General features: G+C 45.6%; 1 protein-coding gene and 1 long non-coding RNA gene across 4 annotated transcripts in view; one reads left to right on the forward strand and one right to left on the reverse strand.

Annotated features, from left to right (window-relative positions):
• Window positions 1-1,284: 1,284 nt before the first annotated feature.
• On the reverse strand, window positions 1,285-6,069 carry LOC115942927 (uncharacterized). The gene is made up of 3 exons (XR_004077499.2): window positions 5,572-6,069; window positions 3,636-3,787; window positions 1,285-3,271 (listed from the first exon to the last, which is right to left on the reverse strand). It is a non-coding gene; the product is annotated as an uncharacterized LOC115942927 (long non-coding RNA).
• A 295-nt stretch (window positions 6,070-6,364) lies between these two features.
• The window catches only part of LMO4 (LIM domain only 4), a 17,035-nt gene continuing 8,300 nt past the window's right edge, over window positions 6,365-15,099 (forward strand). The window contains exons 1-2 of one of the 3 annotated variants that reach the window (XM_006750331.3): window positions 6,365-6,950; window positions 9,696-9,934. In XM_006750331.3, the coding sequence (XP_006750394.1) occupies window positions 9,699-9,934 (236 nt within the window). In that variant the 5' untranslated portion in view covers window positions 6,365-6,950; window positions 9,696-9,698. Of the gene's footprint in view, window positions 6,951-8,899; window positions 8,983-9,340; window positions 9,488-9,695; window positions 9,935-15,099 lie in introns of those variants that run through there. The other 2 variants (XM_081818732.1, XM_006750332.3) reach the window with 2 other exon arrangements.

Raw genomic sequence — 15,099 nt, forward strand, 5'->3', positions numbered from 1 at the left:
TCTTTAAAATCTCACAGTACCCATTTTGTTCCATCCTCATCTGTGCCAATGGTCTCAGGGCTTTCTTTCCAAAAGACAGATGCTGCATAGAACTACAAATGCGGAAAAGATCCAAATAATTACTAGAATAGTAATATTATGCATTCAGTAGTCTAAATCTGTGATTCCCCACTCCCATGGGTAAACCACACATAAGAAAATTAATAGAAATGGAGTTGCTGTCTTAATAGAAATTGTACTGGAAAAAAAAGAGAAATGCTTAAATTGTGAATTCCCTGTATTGTTAATGTGGTTCAAGTAGGCCATCAATATGTGTCCTATTTACTGATAGGTGCAAAATAGGTGGTGGGAGATCAATCAAAACCCCCTTCCATAAATTACCACGACTTCTAGAAATTATCAAAACTTCACTGGAGTGTCATACGTAGTCTTCCCAGCAATGAGTTATAGTCAATAATTCATTCCCTGACTGAGCTGATAACAGGCAGATATTCTAATAATGTGCCAGGATTTACTACTGGACACAGCAGTAAGTAGGAATTTCAATGCAGTGTTAAATGTTATCTCAGTGGAGAAAAGCAATAAAAACAGGACAGAGAAAAGCGCCTGGGTACAATGCTTGGATGTTTTAACCCTCTAATTAGAACAAACATGTAGAAAGGTAGTGTTGTTTAAGTTTTCATTCTTTCTTTGAAGCAAATTGTTTCCAGAGTATTGTTCTGTAATGACTTCTCTTGCCCTTATTGTCAGTGAACACAACAGATGGCTCTGAAAAAATGCTGGAAAGAAAGTCTAAGACTTTGTTTGAATATTTCCCTTTTAAAGGAAACGTTCCTCTAAAAATTATCATCTTAGACTAAAGGTCTTAAATATATTTTCAGTGATTTCTTATCAGACAGAGAAATCGACAAATTTGCTTTCTCTGTCAGAATGTTTTGAATCCAGAAAAGAAGTGGTGATTCATCAAAAACAATTTTATTATGAAATTTGATTTATGTTGAGAAATATAAATGATGACTTTATAATGTGTACCTCTGCGTGGAGGGAACACATTTTAGTCAATTGAGTTATCCAATTTTATTATTCAAAAAAAATCCATATTGGTTGTTCTTTTTATGCTAAAAAATTTATGGCACTGTGTAGAGTAGAAATACGTGTTTTTCAAGTCTATGGACAGCTATGGATTGAACTCGCGTAATTCCACCAGGGTCATTCATTACAATTAGATGAATAAACATTATCATGTTTTCATCAACTTTTTTTGTGAGCAAACAGAGACCAGTATTATACTTTAAAATATTACATTTTATTACAAATCTACATAGAGAGAAAGCTTGATTATATCAATACTGTAATTAAAAGTGACACTAACTAAAGAAGCTATGGTTTGGGGCACTTGAAACTTCTGAATTATTAGCCTTTCTTTTACCAAGAACAGTTAGTGGGAACATAAGGGGGAATGAATTATGTTTTAATGCTTTAGTTTCTCTATCAATAAATGCTCATTTCCATCATCTTGGAGAGGAACAGTAATTAATGTTGAATGAAATTGCTATTTTCTACTGGATTTATAATTTTAATATATATTCTTACTAATAACCACCTCACATATTCACAAATGGCCCAGTCATCTACATACCCTCTTTTGTAACTATTACAAAATTAAATTTACCCGTTATAAGATTTAATTCGACTTCAATAAGCATAGCCTGTCAACCAGCTAGACCATTCACAAGACCCTAATAAACATATAATATACTCACATATACAGTCCGATAATTTATCGGCAATGATATATGCAGAATATCACTTGAATAATGTTGACAGAATTCAGTCCTAGAAATAGGTAGTGTGAGTAAGCCAAATAATTTTTCTATGATATCATCACTATGGAATATATTCATATATCAAAATTTGATGTAGTTCTGGGGCAGGTTTGGGGGATTTTTAAGGTCTTGTTCCTACCCTAATAAACACATATGAAGAAAGTGAGTAATTTCTTGCCACTCTAATAAAAATGGCCTTGCTGTATCAGGCAAAATTATGTATCACACAGATGTTATTTTCTTCCTTCCCATCATCTTTTTTCACCTTTCCCGTCATCTCCAGGAGTTTCAAATGTCCTAATCAACTAGAATAATTAAAAGCAAAATCTACATCTTAAATTATATTTCTAATCACAGCAATATCAATGCTGTTTCATTTTCCTCGCGATCTTTTAATTATTTTATTGTGATCAAATCAACTTCTTCGCTATGCTTTGACATTACCCTACCAAAAGAGAGGTTAGGATAGAACTTTCAAAGTACCGATTAACATAATTTGGTGGGACATTTACCAAATGTAGACACTGGGATTGCTTAAAAAAAAAAAAAGAAAAGAAAGAAAGAAAAAGAATGTTCTAACATGGCAACTACCTATTCCTTTACCACAGGAAACATCTAGTGAGATATTTACAAGAAATTTTGAGAAATATGAACAAAAGGCAGTCAGTAAATTTGAAGTATTATTATCAGTGTTTAAAGCCAAGCTATGGTTCTTTGAGATGTAGTCTTTCAGAGAAGTTGAGCTCTCCTTAAACCTTTGTGCTTAAAGGAGACCGCGATCTCTCAGCCTCTACTTACTCGGCAGCGCCTCCGGGCCAACACCACCACCATAAAACACCGGCAGGGACCTAACTGCCATTCCTCCTCCTTGGATTTTCCTGTTACATCTGTCAGTACCTTCCATTCCCTCTTTTACACTTTGGAATTGTTGTCCTAGACTCAAGCTTTTCAGATTCACCTTGGCTGAACCTTCTGATTTCAAGAGGTCTCTGGGATGGCAGCAATAAAGGTAGGCAGATTTAAAAAGATTTTTTTTTCTTCCTAAACAGGCTGCCTTCAAACAGTTTTGCATTGACTTTAAAAGTTTAAAATATTTTTTTTTTTTAAAGATTTTATTTATTTATTTGACAGAGAGAGAGAGAGCACAAGCAGGGGGAGTGGCAGGCAGAGGGGGAGAGGGAGAAGCAGGCTCCCCGAGGAGTAGGGAGTCTGATTCAGGGCTCGATCCCGGGACCCTGGGACCATGATCTGAGCCGAAGGCAGTCACTTAACCAACTGAGCCACCCAGGCGCCCCTAAAATTATCTTTTTCTTGAGAAACATCGGGGGGCACTCTGTCAGGGAGGTTGCCGTATCAGCATGGAATAGTCTGGCTGTTCTCTAGGCACGGAAGGCTGAACGTGGGTCTGTGTAGAACTTCTGGCCGTCCGTGGGAGATTCCTAGAACTGTCACTCGGAGAAGGGGAGAAGGGAAAGATGATTATGATTGCAGGACTTAAATGTGAAGAAGGGAAGATATGGACAAATCATTTTGGGGTGAGTCTGGGGAATGAGGGTTTGATCTAGGATCAGTATGGTTCCTGTATTTAATTAGGATTCAAAAAAGAAACACTTTTTCTCTTTCTTTTCCCAAACCCTGTATTCTTATTTTTCGCCGTAGGTGAGTAGGCTAAATGAGGCATGTATGATGTCAGCAGTGTTTTCTTGAACTATGGGGCATAATATACCATTATCACTTTGCATTTAGGCAATTTTACTATATACCAGGATTATGACTTTGAGCACTGTTTTCTACTCGTTTAAGGAATACCTGAACACAGATTTTCCTCATTCACAATGAACTTGTGTGTGTTTACACAGTTTCTGTGAGTTCAGCATCAGTGGAAATAGAGGATTGACGTTGCTATCTCACTTAAGCCGGCGCTTTCAGACCACAGGTCTTGCGACTCCAAGGAGAGAGCCCTGCCAAATGCAAAGAATGCAGAAATAAAGACTACCGAGAGGTGGCGCTGTGGTTAAAGTACACCTGAATTTTGATTACAGTGAATGTATTTACTTCCTTACCCCTCAGAAGAGAGACTGTTAGCCATTATCGCTTTTGTATTTCTATAACCACAACATCAGCAAATAAAGCTCTCTGGTAACATACTCCCACCCACTCCAATCTACCGGGACATGTGTAAAGACCTCGCTCCACGCACTATTAGAGCCAAAACACTGAAACCACCTCCTAGGCCTGTTCTTGCCTAGAGATCTGTATTCAAAATTTCAGCCATGCTTTTCTCCTTCCTTCCTTCCACAAAACTACATGGATGCTTTGGATAATCACTCAGTGATATCCGACGTCTGACTAAATTTCTAACATTTCATTTTAAAATAAAGATTTCCTTTTAGTGCACATACTTCAGGAAATGCCTGAAGTACCACCATTCATTACAGACCTATATATTATGTGTTCTAGTTAAGAAAATCATTTTAGGAAAAAAGGACAAATAAAGACCATTTGGCTTAATTCCTTCATTTGTAGATGAGAAAATTAAGGGCCACAGCAGTAAATTTACTCGTACATGACAAATCATAACTTAATCAAACCCTCATAAAATCCCACTAAGATCTTGTGTCATCTTGTTTTGATTATTATAAATTATTAACAAATTGAAACTGAACCAGGGAATTAAAATGTGTGCATTATTTGTTTATGGGGTTCCTTTCCTCATTTGGTTTAATTGAGTTTTCTTTACTAATCTTCAAGGAACATCACATCTTTTTAAGATGGCCTTCTTTAATCACACCCATCTGCAGCTGTTTTCTGTACAGGGCATTTTAATTACTATTACATTAAATCATTTTTTTTAAATGTTTCTCATACGTGCATAAAGTGACTTGATCATAAAAATGCAATTTTAAATACCAATCAATAAAAGTAAGTCGTTTAATTTTGAGGTGCTAGAAATATAAAGAAATGACTATTCTAATTGGTATTTAAAATGTCCTCTGCTTGATGTTACAGGCAATGATTACTGTTTCTTTTGCAGCCTGAATTTTGATGGTTTGAAAGACAGAAATCCCCCAAACAGACACTAAAACCATAGATGTTTAACGACTGCGTTGTCTAGCCAGATTCTTCTGCAGGTCCCTTTCCTCAATCCAGCAGTACTGTACGTAATACAATATGAAAACATGTCCCACAAGGCTGGTTTTACTTAATGATACTTAGCAGAAGGGCTTTGCACTTTCATGATAATTTCCACCAGAAAAATCTCTCTGGAACTTACTAATAATAATCAGACCTAATATTAGCCTCAGATCAGAGATTTATTAAACCTATTTGGCAGAGTAGATAAAGTTGAATGACGAGGTATTCAAACATCTAGGCTGAGCTTGGGCCCTGGAAAGAGACTCTCAGGCTAGCACCCTAAAAGCATTCCTCAACAGTTAAATATATACTAGACGTGACCTTTCTTACTCCCCAGAGGCTGTGAGATTAAGAATGTTGCAATCACTTCTGTTGCTTTCGGGGGCTATCAGAAATCATCAGGCCTCATCCTCCACAGTGGGGTGGATAGAGGGCAACACTTCCTCCCCGAAGTTTCCCTCAACTTCCAAAGTAAAGGCTGTGATCTTTCCATCACCAACAATTGATCAATATCCATGAAATGCCTACGAGGTTCTTGGTTCGTACTCGGGCTCATGGGGAGCATAGGGATACGTGGGCAGTATTTAAGAACTACCGATTCTGTCTTTACCTTGTTAACTGAACTTCCACTAAGGCTCATCAATCTCGAACGCCGGGAATTAAAAAACCAAAACAAAACCTCTTCTGCGTGTGCGTGAAGTCCACCGCCCTAAGATTTCGGGAAGACTCTTCTTCCCAAACAGGAAGAGACCCATTTCTGGGAAAGACGCGAAGTTAAGTTTCCTAAGGCGCTCGCGTCGGCGCGAGGGGAGGGCGGTCCCCGAGGGGCGGGCGGGCGCGGGTCCCCAGGGTCGTCCGCGCGCTGGGAGAGCAGCAGCGGCGCCCCGCGCCTCGGCTCGCGAGCCCGGGCCGCGGAGTACGGCCCCGGCGGGGGCCCTGGCGCCCGGGTCTCCGCTCCCCACCTGATTGCGGCCCTTCCCTTCTCCTTCCCCGGCCCGCTCCGCCGCCTCCTTCTCTCCCCCGCCCCTAGAGTCTCGTTTCAGTCATCCCTTTGTCCTTCCCCGGATTGGCAGGTTTTATTATTCCGCCTGAACAATCCGGCCGCCCAGTGGCTGAGGGTCGCTGACGTCGGCGGCAGAGCCGGGGAGTAGTTGGGATTTTGCTCTGTCAGTAACACATGTGTAAGCGCCGCGGAGGGAGCGAGCGAGCCGGCTAGAGGCCAGCGCCGCCGCCGCCGCCTCCTCCTCCTCCTCCTCCGGGCCGGGCAGCAGCAGCGGCCCCGGCAGCAGCCCGGGCAGCGGCGCAGGCTCCAGCGCGCCGGGCCCCGGCCGGCCGCAGCTCCCCGGCTCCCGGGTGCGCCCGCCCCCCGGCCTCCGCACCCGCTGCCGCCGCTCCGGGGCTGTTGTTTCTGCGGCTGCTCCCCGGCTGGAGGGGCAGGAAGCTCGGCCGAGCGACCGCCGCCGCCGCCGCCGCCGCCGCCGCCAGCCCCGAGCGAACGAGCGAGCGCGCGGGAGGGAGGAAGGCGGTGGAGGAGGAGGAGCGGGAGGCGCGCGGGCGGGGGCGGGGGCCGCCGGGCGGGGGAATATACAAAGTGAAGCCACATTGCCAAACTTGCAGCAGCGATTGCAGCAGTTGCTGCCGCTGCGCCGCGCTTGAAGCCGCGCCGCGCGGGCCGAGGGCTCCTGCAGCTGCTCGCGCGGAGCCGGAGGCGGAGGAGAACGCCGAGGACTGAGACTGACACTCCTGCTCTCGGCCGCCTGCCACTTACGCGGGGCCCCCCAACCCAGCCTCAGAGCAACGCGTTAAAAAAAAAAAAAAAAAAAAGCAGCCCTTAGCCCCCTCCTCCCCTTTCCTGCTTCTGCGAGAACATCCCCCCCCCCCTCCCTCCAGCTCCGCCAGCCAAGGCGCCCCTTCCTTGGAAGCCGAGCGGCTTCGCTCGCTTTTCGCCGCCGCCGCCTCTCGCAATATTGCAATATAGGGGAAAAGCAGGTAAGGGGACGGCTGGGGAGCCGCGGGCAAGGAGGGGGGAGAGGGAGGAGGGGGCCGATTTGGGCCCGGGCTGTTTTCTTTGGCTTCCTTCCCTTGACCGTCCCAAATTGCAAGTAAACAATACGTCGGCTTAGATAATGCGCGAGTCTGAAACTACCGAGGCCGGCCTGCGAGCTAGCACGGAGGGCAGCCAGCCCCGGGCAGCCAGCTTTGTAGCGGTTCCTGCTTACAAAAGGGTTCTTCTTGGAGACGGGGCTGGTGGGGACCTTGGAGGGGGGTGGGGATATTTTCAGTTCCTAAGGGAGAGGCAGGAGGTGCTTAAATGAGGGTTTAAGTATGAGAAGTAATGTGGGGGAAATAGTCACGACCCCCCCCACCCCCCCCAGTAAACACTATTTTTGAAACAGTGGCAGAAAGGACCTAAGTGAGCAGGATTCAGTATTGCTGGTTCTTTTCAAAAATTCCTCTTGGCTTATAAGTCTTTTGTTCCAATCCAGGAGAAATCCGGTGAATCACCTAATTAAAATCAAGACATGAATTAAGCATCCATTTTTGTACTACAAATTGCCAGCGCTACGTTTGTCCCTCCCCTGGTCTCCATTAAAAAACACCAGAGACGTTGTTAAAGAGGGGCAGATTTTGCCTCTAGCTGCCAGTTCTGCTTTCTATTTCACTGACTATCCCAGGACCTAAATTGCTTGGCTATGTAATTACTAGAGTATAAGCCTATTTAACTTAAAAGCTTTCTTTTTTTTCCAACTCTAAATGAAACTTGATGAGGGCCCGTCCTTAGTTATCAGGGGAGTCAGTTTCTGGTCAGTCCTCTTGATTCATCTCTTTTAGATTTAATCAGCATTAAGGTATTGCTTGTCCTTAAGAGCTTTAGCTAATGGGGTTACTGGATGCTTTTCTCAGTGTAATGTTTCCTTTTCAAAAAAAATATACATATATATTTACCTCTCACCGAAGATGGGGGCGGGGAAGAGCTTGGAATCTCCTCCCTCCCTCCCCTTTTAAAAAGGAATTCGGAGCGATTAAAACGTTGGGGGAAACAGTTTAAAGACCTCGGGCAGGAAATGCAGATTCATTTGGGTTAGGGCTGAAATTGTAACAAAAAGCAATTCCTCGAGTAAATGCATCAGATAAATCAATTTACATAAAGGTATGATGCATTCGGATAAATGCAATGCTAATGGGTTTTAGAGTGGTCCTGTTTCCAAAGTCTCAGGGTTTTGTTACAGCTTAATTGGTGCAGTTCTTATTCTGGTTTATTGTGCGGTCACTGGACACACGTTCCGGGACTCTTTCGGAGGAAATGTGTTTAAAATCGGCCTATTTAAGGAACCCGAGTCCTTGTTTCGTTCCCTTCCCCTGGTTTTTTTGCAGCAGCCAAGTTGGGCCGGGGACAGGCAAAGTTCGCCCTCTCCCTTCTGAGGTATCAGCTGAATGTCTTGAGCAGATAGCCGGGAGCCTCGGGGGGAGCCTACACTCTCGGCTTACAGAGGACAAAGACAAAACAGGCTGCTTAATTGGCAGTAAATAACTTGATCTTTTTATAGAATAAGTGACTGGAGGAACACTAGGACTTTATTGGACTCAGGATTGGAGGCAACAAATTAATCGGTTTAGGCTAAGCTTTATAAATTGATTCCTATATTATACCCCAGTTGCCTCTCGTGACATTCATTAGAAAGAGTGGGGAATTTTTAAAAGCAGTTTTTGGTGACAGCAGGACTGGCTCGAATATAACTTGTGCATCCTTTAATAGTGCCTTCTTGCATATTATCTGTAACGCCCCCCCCCCCCTCTGGAGGAACAAAGCTTTAGCATTTAAATTGCTGATCAAGGGCAGATTAGTGAGACCAAAGTGGAGAGTGTTTGTATAGGAAGTTAACAGGCATCCTAAAGTTCAATGATCTATTATTCTTGCCTGTGTCCTGAAAACCCAGAGAAAACACTCATTGATCTTCAAAATGAAATGAGATTTGGAACAATAATGGGAGATGGCGGTCACCACAATGGCATGTGAAAGGTGCTGTTTAAAATACGAAAAACCAGTTTCGCAACTTTACACACCGCACCCCCTCCCTCGCGTCCCCTCGCCTCCCCTCCCACCACCACGCTCTCCCTCTTCCCCTCTGCCGGTTTCTCCCTCCCTCCCTTTCAGAAAACCGAACTATTTCCAACTTGTGAACTGCAGCTGCACTTCCCAGGGCAGAGCTCGGGAGGGAACGTGGCTCCGGCGGGGGCCGCCTCCCCGCTCCCCTCGGCTCGCTCTCGGGGCTCGGCGGGGGCCGGGGAGGGGCTCGGCGCGGCGGTGGGTGGGTTTGACCCTCATTTGCTGGAGGCGGGCGGCGAAGGAGGGAGGAGGGGGCAGTGGGCGGAGGCGGGGGCTGGGAGGAGGCGCCGCGAGGGGTGGAGCGCGCCGCCGAGCCTCGCTCTCGGAGTTTTGACAGTACCCAAGCTGAAATTGTCAGCGGCGGCGAGCGCTGGAAAGTTGAGAGGAGCTCGTGGCCCCAGAACAAAGCTTGAGAAAAGTAAACAGGCGGCTGCTGCCGGCTATCCTCCCTCCTTCCCTCTCCCCCTCACCCTCCTGCGCGCCGTTGCCTTGCTGCTTCCTTCCAGCGGCTCTGGGGGCGGGGAGGGGGGGGGCACGGCTTCGTTCTCTCGCGCGGCGATTACCACTAACTTTTGCATCGCCCCTGTTTTGTCTTTCTCTCCCTGTCCCCTTCCCGCCCTCTGCAGACCATGGTGAATCCGGGCAGCAGCTCACAGCCGCCCCCCGTGACGGCCGGCTCCCTCTCCTGGAAGCGGTGCGCAGGCTGTGGGGGCAAGATTGCGGACCGCTTTCTGCTCTATGCCATGGACAGCTACTGGCACAGCCGGTGCCTCAAGTGCTCCTGCTGCCAGGCGCAGCTGGGCGACATCGGCACGTCCTGTTACACCAAGAGCGGCATGATCCTTTGCAGAAATGACTACATTAGGTAAGACTTGGCTGCTTCCCTTGAGATGGTGAGCAGAGCAATGGCAAGGCCAAAGGTTACGAAGGGTTTTAAGGAAAGGAACAGGGTGCCTGTGAGAATACGGTGTAACCTTCACCTCAAAAACCTGGTTGGTCTGATTTAAGGGGTTCGAGGAGCATTTGTTAATCTTTCAGTTTTTAATAATAAATTGACGGCAGAAGCCATACTAAGTAAAAACTCTTGTCCATCTGGTGGGACTGGGCCGTTAGGTGTGTAAAGGTTGGGCACTCTCCTGACCAGAATTTTAAGTGGTCTGCTCCAACTGGACCCTTGGCTGAAAAGTGGGAGTTAGGCTGCTACCTTAAAGAAAGGTAGGGACCTATGTAGAAACTCAGAGACAAAAGATTGCCTTAGAAGTAAGTGTAGTTAGAAATGATTTGCCTATGGTGATGGCTAATTATATTTACATAAGCTCTTTTAAACTTTTTTGAGTGGAAAACTGTGACTCATTCTTTGTGCTCCTTGTGAAAAATGCTGATTACCCATCAGTTTAAAAACTTGTAATTCTTCTCATAGTAAACTCCCTCCCTCTCCCCCCCTCCCCAACAAAACAAAAAAACCCTCAGTGGTAGTGTTTTTCTTTGTAGACTGTTACTTGGAGGCTTGTAATGCTCAGTGTTAGTGTGTGGTTTGTGATGTAGAATTTGCAGGTTTTTCAGTTGAGGAATGTTCTGATTTTGGGTTGTTGTTGTTGTTGTTTGTATCACTACTCTTGATCCCCAAAAGAGATTTAGGAAAAGAGGCTATAGAATTATACTAATCTTGCATTTTAAAGCAATGTATAGGAACATTCATATGCCTGTGTAAGCAGTCTTTTCCAACAAGTTTCAGTGCAATTAATGGAAAGAATTCAGGAGGTCAGGTGCCTATAGGATCTTTTCAGGTGAACTCAAGCTACTTAAACTCATTAATTTGAAAGGAGGCATTTGAAGGATTACACATTTAATTTGAGTAAATGGTTTGATAGACTGATGCACATGAATGCTTCTAGGAGGTGTTCTGTTTCAACATCCAGTAATTAAAAAAAAAAAAAACACAACAAAAAACCCACACGCACACCGTTGATACTAGAGAACCGTTGATATTAGAGAACCGCTCACTTTTACGAAGAATTGCATTCTAGTTAAATTTCTGTCCTAAACCGTTTTCTTTATAGAATATTAGTAGAAAACGTTGCTCTCAATGCGGGTGAATCAGTGGATGAGGTATTTTGTACAAAGTTTAGTTCCATTGTGATTCCCTCAACTCTGCATCTAAAAGTGCAAAAGATCCCAGTACAGTTCAGAGCTGAGTATGTGTATGTTTATCCCAGTAATTTCATTAATCTAAAATGATGGAGTAAAATGACATTTGGTTATTCCGATAATGCAACCTATGTCCACTCTGCTGGCATCCTTAATCAGCAAGTAAAAGAAATATAGGAAGGGAGAGGGCTTTTATTTTTAAATTAAGATGGCAGCATTAATTTCACTAAGTGTTCTTTTAGAAGTAAATGTTGGAAAATCAGCAGGAGCATGGGTGTAATGCTTTCTGGTCCTCCTTCCAAGCAATGCCAGGAGCTTTGACAGTATTGTAATTAAATAGAGAGCAAAACTGGTAAGAAGGCAGGGTAGCTTAAAGTGCAAAAATTGACAGTGCTGTTCAGATGCGGTGAATGGTACAGATTCACCTCATCTCCAAGTGCTTTCGAGAAAGCCTTCGCTTCTGATTACCACTAATTAAAAAGAAGATGGGTCCACTTGCATTCCCTCAAGACAAGTTTAGGCAAGTGGCTTTCTGGGAATCGGCTCCTTTCGCTATTCTTGGGACCAAACATAAATGCCCATTTGGTGTTTTCAACTGGCTTAATGGAGCAATGGAGGATGTGTGCCCAGCCCCGCGCCTTAATTAATTGGGTCCGTGTTCTCACTCTTTTTTCCTCTGATTTTGAAAACTGGAGCCAGGCTTGCTCTTGAACTAGATGCTAAACTGAGAACCTTAGATCTCTCCAGGGAGAGAGGAGTTCTAGCTCAGTACCAAATTGATCATGGCCTCCCACTCCGCTCAGGGCTCATCAGCTGCTGAGCTCCCCCACCTCCAGGCTGAGGAATCTCTGAAGTCTTCCTTCAGTGTTCCCTCCCTCTGCCCATCAAGATGCCGGAAGGGTGGGAAGGTGAGGAGGCTCGCGCGGTCCTTTTCCTCTCAGCTACTCCCTCCCCAGCAACCCCCTGGCCAGGCCCACTTGTTGGAGGAGCTTTGAATTCTGCAAGGGTGGCCACCGAAGAGCGGAGTAATCCGCTTGCTAGACGCCAGGTGAAGGGGATCCTGGGGCACCTCCGCCCGATTGGGACCACAGGGCGATCTATTAAGGGGCTTTAAACTGCCTGACTTTGAGGTGTGATCTTTTGAAAACTACCAAGATATGGCTAAAAAGCTGCGGGGAAGCAGGGCCGGGAAGGTGGTGGTGGGGATGGGGGTGGGGGGGGGCACTGCTTTTCCCTAGTCCCTCCCCCCTGCGTGACCTAGTGTTGATTGGGCAGAACTGGTCTTCTGCCTCCTCTCCCTCCAAGATTTCAGATAAAGCCGCTGCCTTGCTGCAGCGAATCCGCACAATTAAAAGCTTTAATTAGTGGCTCCTCCATTTTCTTAGTTCTGATGGGCTTTATCTAATGAGATCTGGTCTCTGGCTTAGATCTGCTCCGAATGACGTGTCCGCAATGAATGAGAGCTGCGTCGCAAACAAAACATTTAATTAACAAAATTGGACTCTAAGAGAGGGAGGGAAAGACTGGGGGGGTTGTGGAGGGGAAGGGGGAGGGTGGATCTTAAAGGGGCCAACGCTTGCCCACCCCCGCTACAAAAGTCGGCGAACCTTGCAACTGTCCCCTCTCCCCCTACCCCCAGCTTCCGACCCCCCCCCCCAGCTCTATCCAAGCGCCACCAAGTAGCTTTCGAAACTCCGTTTCTCTTTTTCTCGAACCCTTCTTCCTCCACCCCCATCTCGGGCCCGAAGACTGGCGCGGAAAGTGCAGCGAGAGGAGGAAGTTCGGAGACCGACGGGTGGGGCCCCAGGTCCGGGGAGGGCGAGGAAACGCACCGGAAGCCCGGGTGGCGGTCCTCGGCGAGCTCTTTCTCGCTTGGGCCCGGCCGGGGCCGGGGAAGGGCCGGGGCCGGCGCCGCCCGAGGCCGCGTTCGAGGCGTCCTACGGGCCGGCGGCCTCGGGCCCGCGAGGGGGCGAGCGCAGGGCGGGAGCCGCGCGATCCTTCGCTCTTTCTTTCCCCCGGCTCCTCTCGGGCGTTCACGTGGCGCCCGCAGCCGCAGTGAGCGCCGCGCGGCCGGGGGTGGGGGTCCCGGGCGGGGGGACTGGGGGTGGTTGATGGTGGAGGGTGTGTTTGGGGAGGGGGTAGCGTTAGGAACCGAGGCGCCGCCAGACATCGAGTTCATTTCCCTGGTAATCAACAGCAAGCTGCTATATTCAGAGAATGCTGTCCCTTTAATTGAACAGGCTAGGTAATTAAATGGCACTTTTCCAATAGGACGTGCTAGGTAAATCTAATAGTTGGTTATTTAATATCACTTTGAAGTCTGCCCACTCAAGCACAATGACAGCACAGGAGCATGTGAACTATTAGCTAGGAAAAAAAAAAAAAAACCCAGGATCTCAAAAATTAATTAAATCGCATGCAATTTAGGGGGAACGTTTATCTTGATTTGTCATAACAGAATTAATTCAAGGCCTCCAATTCACTTGGGGGCAGATCTGTTACTCTGAATTAACCAAGCGTAATTTGGCTGATTTTTTTTTTTTCCCTCCCTCCCCTCTCTAATGCAGCAATTGCGATTATTCACAGCCCCCCTCTTAAGTATCAATAGCTTCTGGTGCTTTTAAGGTGCTTGGTCTCTAGTTATTCCGAAGTACCTTTAATGGACTTGGCTCCAGGCATAATTTCTGGGTTGCATTTCTTTGTTACATTTAATATAGCTGGTGCAGAATTTAGATTAAATATAGGAACCTGCTGGAAAACCAATTGCTTCTGGATCAGTAGCTGTGGATGTGCATTTTTCTCCTCAGATAGGATGCTGATATTTACTTGCAGGTACAAATGTATACCTTTCAGCCATACTTTTAGAAACGCACCTCTCCTTGCCTGAAAGCAGTTTAGAAAACACAGTCAGATAGTGTGCCATATTGCGTGTATTTGGCTTGAAGTAATAATGCAGTTGAAAATAAGCCCACCTATGGGTCATTGAAGTTACTAAAAGATGCTAAGCGTTATTACTAAACTAAAAATACAACTGCTGTCCATCTCTTCATGTCAGCAAGGAGAGTTGGAGCGGAGCTGGTGAGCAGTACTAACACTACATGGTGTTTTTCACATAGGAGCAAAGCACCTTTAAAGTGCAGAGGTTTGGTGCGATTTCTTCCCTTCTTTTCCCTTTTCCCCATATAAGGAACCTCTTGATGTTTGTGATTGATTGCATTGCCCAAATGCTGAAATATTAACGACCTTCTTGGACTGAGGACCCAAAGAAAGGAAACTGAAACCGATTCTGTCATCACAATTAAAGACTCCCCTGGCTTTAATTAGCCTGACCTGGGGTATATCTCCCCTTTGCTTGAGTTAAAGAGAAAAGAGCCCATTATAGTCCAGTCTGAGACCGATAGCTACTTAATTGAGCACCTAAAGCCTCGAGCCTTTTAAATCAAACACTGTCCTGGACAGTCCCCCTGGTTAGATAATTAACTCTCCAGCGCACAGAAACGTTGTAAAAAAAAAAAAGAAAAAGTAAAAAGAAAAAAAAAAACACAACTTTTCAGAAAAAGGGTGGAATTCTAATGGTAGCCTTCGCCTGTGATAAAAGGGGATTAAAATGTATGTAGACATGTAAGTTGTTCTGCTCTGAGGCAGCATGAAAGCTGTAGACGTGGAAAGATCTTAAACCCCATTAATAATGCTGTTCAATAGCACATCAGTCCCGGGTAGATCGTGGTCATTTTCAAACTTTGTAACTGTAATTTCTGACACTTTAGGAATCCCATGATTTTGTGGCTGATTGTTCCCTGAAAGGTTATGAAAGTGGCACTGGACAAAATAGGATGTATGAAAAGCTTTTGGATTACATACGACTGCCCTGATTATTAAAAT

This window comes from Leptonychotes weddellii, chromosome 4 (genome assembly GCF_054177405.1).
Source record: "Leptonychotes weddellii isolate Sample4059 chromosome 4, ASM5417740v2, whole genome shotgun sequence".
Lineage (NCBI taxonomy): Eukaryota > Metazoa > Chordata > Mammalia > Carnivora > Phocidae > Leptonychotes > Leptonychotes weddellii.